The sequence below is a fragment of the Miscanthus floridulus genome, chromosome 17, assembly GCF_019320115.1.
Source record: "Miscanthus floridulus cultivar M001 chromosome 17, ASM1932011v1, whole genome shotgun sequence".
NCBI classification, from domain to species: domain Eukaryota; kingdom Viridiplantae; phylum Streptophyta; class Magnoliopsida; order Poales; family Poaceae; genus Miscanthus; species Miscanthus floridulus.
Window position 1 is genome coordinate 108070438 of NC_089596.1, and position 7194 is coordinate 108077631.

Here is a 7194-nt window from a genome sequence, read left to right on the forward strand (position 1 = left end):
CTAGTTCCAGCTTGCCCCTCGTACCTCAACGCCTGGCTCATCCACTACAGCCCCACCGACCGACACTTAGGTTTTGGTGTTTGACGCCAAAGGGGGAGAGGGTTCGAGTATGTAGACTCAGGGGGAGCGACTTTTAGGGGAGCCTAGTTTGCTATTAGTCTATTATATACATTTGGAGTTTTATTTGTGTGATACACTATTACTATTATGCATTCATGTGTTTACTTTCATGCATACTATTATATCTATGTGATAGTGATATCTACGTGATTGTGATATATGACATGTGTGCTCTCTACTTTGAATTCCTTTATATGTCATATCACTTGTGTAATACTCATTTGCTTTTGCTTCCATGCTTTACTCCGATGCAAATGAGATTCACCACTTGTACTCATGCTTATTTCATATCTTTTGAGTACATCATGTTGGCTTGGGTCATATAAGCTTGCCTATCTACTTTGTTTTTATTGACAAAAGCTTATATGAACCAAGCATGTCAAAAACCTTACTCTTTCACATACTCGAGGTGGTATTGTCATCAATCACCAAAAAGAGAGAGATTAAAAGCATCTAGGCCCCTAATTGGGTTTCGATGATTAATGACAATACAAGATTACTATGACTAACATGTGTTTTGCAGAGGCAATTAAATTAGGTCATGGTAATGGAGATCAATTGGGCAATCAAGGTGGTCATGCCCCTACGATGGAAATTGTTTCAGTTTCAAAGGATGGACGATAAGGTTAAGGATGACTAGTTCTAAGTGTCAATTGGAGTTAGAGAGACACTTAGAGTAGTTTAGGACTTTGTTTTTTTCTTTGGCAGTACTATTAAGGGGGGTATGGACGGGTAGCTTGACCTAGATGAGTCTAGTGAGTTAGGTGTGGTGCACACTTGTCAAAACTAGCACTAGGTAGCTCCACAACAGCCCGATGACCCTATGGAGCAAACTTCATTCACATATGATTGAGAGTTAGAAGTGAATGGAGGGTCAAATGCTGATCGAACACTGGCTCCAGTCGGACCAGACGCTGGCTGTAGGGTCCGATCAGTTAATTTGATCAAGGAGATTGCGTCTGGCGCGATCGGACGCTAAGTGGTCGAGTGACCGGATGCTGAGGGCCAGTGTCTCGTCGACTCTAGTAAGGTTCCAGAGAAGGAATTCTGCGACCGGACGCGACCGGTCAGTATTGACCGGACCCTGGGGGTTCAGCGTCCGGTCGAGTATAGTAAGGTTCTAGTGAGGGTTTAATGTGACCGGACGCGTTTGGTCAGTGGTGATCGGACCCTGCTAGCGTCCGGTCAACACTTAATCATTGGTGTGCGGGTTGAACTGACCGGAGCGTCCGGTCAATATGACTGGAGCGTCCGGTCACCCCGCAGAGGCACATAACGGTTCGTTTTTTAGGCTGCCTTATAAATAGAAGCTCCACTCGTGTGTGGAGTTACTTTTGCTCATTTCAACAGCTAAGAAACACGTTTGTGAGTGCCAAGTAGAGCAAGGTCCTAGTGAGGTGATTAAGATTTGAGAATCCAAGAGAGCAGGCTCATTAGTGAATCAAGAGTAGCAAAGTGTGCATCCACCCTTCTCATTAGGCTTCGCGTGGTCAAGTGAGAGTTTGTGCTTGTTACTCTTGGTGATCGTTATCACCTAGATGGCTTGGTGGTGATTGAGAGCTTGGTGATCACCCGGCGGAGCTTGTGGGTGACCCAACTTAAGTTGTGAGCGGTTTTGGGTGATTCACCGCGACGGAGTGTCGAAGAATCAACCCGTAGAGAGCACTTGATCCTTGCACGGATCAAGGAGGAGCTACACCCTTGCGTGGGTGCTCCAACGAGGACTAGTGGGGAGTGGCGACTCTCCGATACCTCGGCAAAACATCGTCATGTTCCTCTCTCTATTTACTTTGAGTATTTACTTTGAGTATTTACTTTGAGCAATTCAATACTTGTTTTTACATTCATATAATTATCATGCTAGAGTAAGTTTAGAACATAGGTTGCAAGTCCGTTGTGCGTTAGATTAATAGAAACACTTTTATAGGCATAAGGGGTTAATTGGGCTAACCGTATGATTTATTTATTGCAAGAAAATTTAGAATTAGCCCAATTCACCCCCCCCCTCATGGGCATCTTGATCCTTTCACCGGTAACCCACAGTAACACAACGGTGTTGGCTCTGTTGGTAGAAAAGGAACGATAGCACCATGATCCTTCGGATTGTACACGAATTGGTTGTTATTTGGAACCGTCATTGAACCTATTACGAAGTAGTTCAACAAAGCAAAGATATGAACCAATACTATTACGCAGTTCAACAATAATTTCCATCTCAATCATCTCTATAATCATCTAAATCCATGAAGCCAAACCCTAAAACTAACTTATTGAATGTAAATGATGTATATAAATACATAGTCGAACTCATCTATACATCTAATCACCACAAAAAAAAACTTCAAATCACATACTTCCAAGAAAGTTTACTTACAACAGTCCAACCCATATTGCTGTCTAAACCAGTGCGCTCAAACCCTAAGGCACTGGCAACCAAAACCCATCACAAAAATCATAAAAGTTCAATAAGTACAACATGAACCATAATATATTAGACGTGATTAGCCAAAGCAACTTTCATTCAACCAAACGAAAGCCAATATTGCACACAGCAGTGTAAACCAGAGCAGTATATAAATATCAACTAAACACAAAAAACAACAGAGGTGTGGGAGTCATACCTTATGCACGAGACCGTTCAAACCTGAAATGCAAATACAAACTTGATCAAAGGCAAATAGAGGATGGGAGGAAGAGAAGAGAGAAGAGAACAACAGGAGTTGACCTCGAGCTCGCCCAAAATAAAGGGAGAGAGAAGAGAGGGAGGAATAAGAAGGTGGCCGCGACCTTATATGGGCCTATCGCGCCAGCCCGCCTAACGTGATAGCCCTGTCACGCTGGAGTCGCTAGCGTGACAGGTCAGGGCCTACGCTATGCCACGCCAGCTCCGGTCAACCATCAACGCTAGCGTGGCTCCCCTTGTCGTGCCAGTGCATGTGACGGATAGTGTTGTACTGTCATGCCAGCCTCGCGCTGGCACGACCAAAAGAGTAAGTTTTGGAAAAACTTTTTTTTTAAAATTAGTATTAAAATATTAATTAAAAAATAAAAAATTCCTACCCCACCAGCACCAAGCCACCGACCCCTCTCTCCCTCTCTAACCCGCACGGCCCTACCCCTACGGCCCTGAGGCGCACACGCCCCCCGACGCGCGCACACACATGGGGTGATGGATGTGGGGGGCAGCGCAGCGCAGGGGCCATGGCGCAAGAATGGGAATGGCACTGGGCATGGCGTGGCGCAAGCGGCCGCATTGACAAAACGCCGCAGCACCGCAATTCGGCGCCCCAGTTGCCATGTGGGGGAGCCGAGCCGAGGCCTGGTGGGAGTGGGAGGCTGCCCCCCTACACCAGCGCCAGCGCCAGCAGTCGCCACGCACCACCACAGCCTCCATCTATCCCCTCCCTCACGCGGTCTCGCCTGCTGCTGCTCCCTTCCCCTCCTCCTCTTCTTGGAGTTGGACCTTCCTCTTCCCCTCGTTGATCGATCACCGTCGCCAATTCCCCATCCCCTCCAAAACAAGACAAGATTGGGTCCTGTCCCTAGCTGCATTGCCGAATTGAGGCGCCGATTTGGGAGACGACTACTGCGCTGCCCTGCCCTGCGCTGCATTGATGAATGCCGGAGGCCACAGCACTCACTGATTTAGGGGTAGGCCAAAGGGTGGTTAGTCGGATTCAAAAAGGGTGGCTTTTGATGCCAGATATTTGTTTGGGGGGTTGCTTCACCATTCCCAAAAGCGCGTTGCAGCTAACCCTTTTTGTCTTTTGCAGATTCGATGTCACGGGCACCCGGATGTCATTGCCGATCGCCCTTGTAGTCGGCATTGCCGCCGGTGGCGCCACCTTGCTCGCGGCGGCGGCCGTGCTGCTCGCGCTCTTGTGCGCTGCGCGGCGGAAGGCGCGGCGTAACCGCAACTCCGACACCGGCTCCTCCGACCACTCAACGCTCGGTAAGTTGCGGATGGGTAACTCCTTCTTGTGTACATCAATTTTTCTTGTCTTTCTTTCTTTCTTTCTTTCTTTCTTTCTTTCTTTCTTTTGTTTCCCCCTTCACCGTGCTAACTGCTAACGCAATGCGTCAGTGGAGTGGGGAAAGGGGGGCAGGAGCTCGTTGGCACCGGAGCATCAGGTTGCGAGGCAATTCTCGCTGGAGGACCTGGTGCAGGCCACCAAGAACTTCAGCGACGCGAACATCGTCGGCGCGGGGAGCTTCGGATTGGTGTACATGGGTCTGCTTCTTGATGGCACTGTTGTCGCGATCAAGAGGCGCGTGGGGGCAGCAACGCAGGTGTTTGCTGATGAGGTAACAATGTCAGGGCAAAATATGATTCCAGGGGCGTTGCTCTGCATTTTGGGATTAAAATTACACAAAATGCTGAATGACTGCACTGTCATACTTGCTTTGTTTCTGAATTGCATTTGCCACAATTGTTTTGGCATCTATGTCAAGTGTCAACGATTTTCATGTTTTGGCATTTTCTAAGTTCTGGATGCATTGTATTATTTGGATTCAGCACTTGGCTGTAGTTAATTTGCATCTTATTTAGGGCAGACAGGGAACACTTTTAGCCAAGTGATAAGTTGTGATGCTATGAAGATCTTTCTCTGTCAACCATTGTTGTTTTCTAGTCTAATAAATGCCATAAATTAGCCAAGGACAAGTAATATAAATGCATTTGTTTTTGCCTAGAAATTGATTCTTAGTAGTGTCGTCCCTTGCAAAATGCAGGTTAGGTGGTTGTCAGAGATTCGTAACCGAAACATCGTAACTCTCATTGGTTACTGTCAAGAAGGGGGTCTACAAATGCTGGTGTATGAGTACCTGCCCAATGGCAGTGTCTGTGGCCATCTGTATGGTAATGTTTACATTTTGTTAGGAAAAAAGATTGTAGCCTTTCTTGCTTTATTACCTCTGAAGCTTCATACGATCTACCAGATACCAGGAAAGGCTCTACAACACGGCTTGAGTTCAAACAAAGGCTCTCAATAGCCATTGGAGCAGCTAAAGGTACGAAAACTTTGAGATTTGCCCTCTTTGTGGCCTTGTGGGTCACTGGCTCGAGCAAAACATAGTGTGAGCAAAAATGCTGTTGCAGGTTTGAATCATCTACACAGTCTTGATCCTCCTTTGATACACAAAGACTTCAAGACAAACAATGTGCTGGTTGATGAAAATTTCATTGCAAAGGTGGCTGATGCTGGACTTGTTAGGTTAATTAGAGGATCTGACGACGCTGGCCCATCGCATGGGTTTAGTAACAGTGTTTACCAAGATCCAGAGTAAGTCCAGTTATCACATTTATATCAGACAAGTATGTAGGTCACTTTGCAATAACATGTCCAGTTGAGTTTTCTGTGAAAGCGGTAATTTTTAATATTTTAGTATCATGGGTTTGTAATGTTATTGAATCTTAAGTCTCCCCAGTTGTGGATGATTTTCTTTGCTCATCCTGTGATAATAATTTGCAACCCTTTCTGCATGCTTATATGTAGGGTACAATCGATGACTCAGTTCTCTGAAAGTAGCGATGTGTACAGCTTTGGAGTTTTCCTTTTGGAGCTAATTACTGGCAGGGAAGCGGCTTCGTTGATACCTACAGAATCCAGAGAATCTCTGGCCCACTGGGTAATTTCCACTGACATGTAGCTGTAAGTTATCTAGAAAGGAAAGTTATGGAGTTCTGATTAATCTCCAGCAAAAGATCATTCTCTAGTATGTCAAGGAACCATGAAAAGCTCGTACCACCTTTTTGCCTATGACTATCTTATCTGTGTACATTGACAAAATGGAAACTGTGGTGTTTAGTGTATCTAACTGTGAAGTCAGGCCACAGATTTTCAAAACTTGAAAACAGCTAGAACATAAACCGTTTTCATAATTATTAGGCATGAGAAGTATGAGTCATGTTGTAGGATCACATAAATTCTTATTAGGGTATTATTGAATACTGAAAGTCCTTTGTTGATGTTTGATAATTGATACGATTAATTCTACCTTAGTTGAGACATAACTTCAGAGGAAAATAACAATTTGAAAAATGCGCTGCAGTTTCTCGTGCATAAGAATATTTCTTTTACTAACTGCCCACTGAAAAAACATTTTTCTTGTCACATCGAATGATCGAAAGATGGAAGCGCATTTCAGTTCAAATGAACTGATTGACCCAAGATTAGCCGGCAACTTCACTGCAGAAGGTATGAAGGAGCTTGTTGGCCTGGCCTTCCAATGCTTGAACCCATCATCGAGACGCCGACCAAGGATGAGGCTTGTTGCGACCGAACTAGACCGGATTCTGGAGACGGAGATGTCCATGACAACATTCGTGGGCGACGGAACCGCCATCGTCACGCTCGGGAGCCAATTGTTCACGTCATGAAGCGACGTGGGACTGATTTCATGTCTGCTATTTGATGACATGATGACTGCGTGTAAGAGCCTAACAACAGCTGTTGTTTCTGCCAAGCTGTCCAGGCTCTGCATTGCTCTGAAATGTCATGTATGGTTATTTTTTAAGCTTGTCATGATTGATATAGTTTGGTAGGAGTGAGAAGAAATAGAGCTGTATGTATCTCTCTTTTTCTTCTTCTTTTCGTTGCATGGGAGAAGAATTGTATGCAATTTTTTTTAGATTGTTCACTGTCCTTAAATGTATTTGCAGATTGTTCATTGCCTTCGGTGTTTTAATCTCTGAAAGGGCTAACTTGTGCCAAGTTTTTCCTGCTGATGGTTATATCTGCACGTGGAAATGCCTATTTATATCCATTGTCTTAGACTAGAAACTGTAATAAAAATAAAATATTTATCAAATAAAAGGTGAGAAATTTATGCTCGGTGCACTATGTTTAGACTTAAATCAGACCAAAAACTCAGTAATCCTTAGACTTAAATAAGACCAAAAAACGAATATTTAAAATTGATCTCATTAATCAAAATAAAAATGAATGAAAAATATATTTTGAACACTTCATGGACTAGATTATAATGTTGCTCATCTGAAAAAGATTACAAAGTTTCTAATTATATTTTTTATTTTTGTTTTAAATTAGTACAAGAACTCAATAATCCATGGCC

At 44.3% G+C, this 7194-nt stretch overlaps 1 protein-coding gene across 1 annotated transcript; it reads left to right on the forward strand.

Annotated features, from left to right (window-relative positions):
- Positions 1–3262: 3262 nt before the first annotated feature.
- LOC136518101 (probable leucine-rich repeat receptor-like protein kinase At5g49770) lies at positions 3263–6869 on the forward strand. The gene is made up of 8 exons (XM_066511760.1): positions 3263–3771; positions 3894–4072; positions 4205–4425; positions 4852–4978; positions 5059–5130; positions 5219–5402; positions 5616–5748; positions 6251–6869. Exons 2-8 carry the CDS (start codon positions 3916–3918, stop codon positions 6497–6499), a joined length of 1143 nt encoding a protein of 380 aa, XP_066367857.1. The 5' UTR covers positions 3263–3771; positions 3894–3915; the 3' UTR covers positions 6500–6869.
- Positions 6870–7194: the final 325 nt, after the last annotated feature.

Excerpts from the sequence above, each read along its gene's own strand:
- LOC136518101 (XM_066511760.1), top strand. The coding sequence starts at position 3,916 with ATGTCATTGCCGATCGCCCTTGTAGTCGGCATTGCCGCCGGTGGCGCC. Across the intron at positions 4,073-4,204 it reads CTCCGACCACTCAACGCTCG|TGGAGTGGGGAAAGGGGGGC; the intron begins GTAAGTTGCGGA and ends GCAATGCGTCAG. Across the intron at positions 4,426-4,851 it reads CGCAGGTGTTTGCTGATGAG|GTTAGGTGGTTGTCAGAGAT; the intron begins GTAACAATGTCA and ends TGCAAAATGCAG.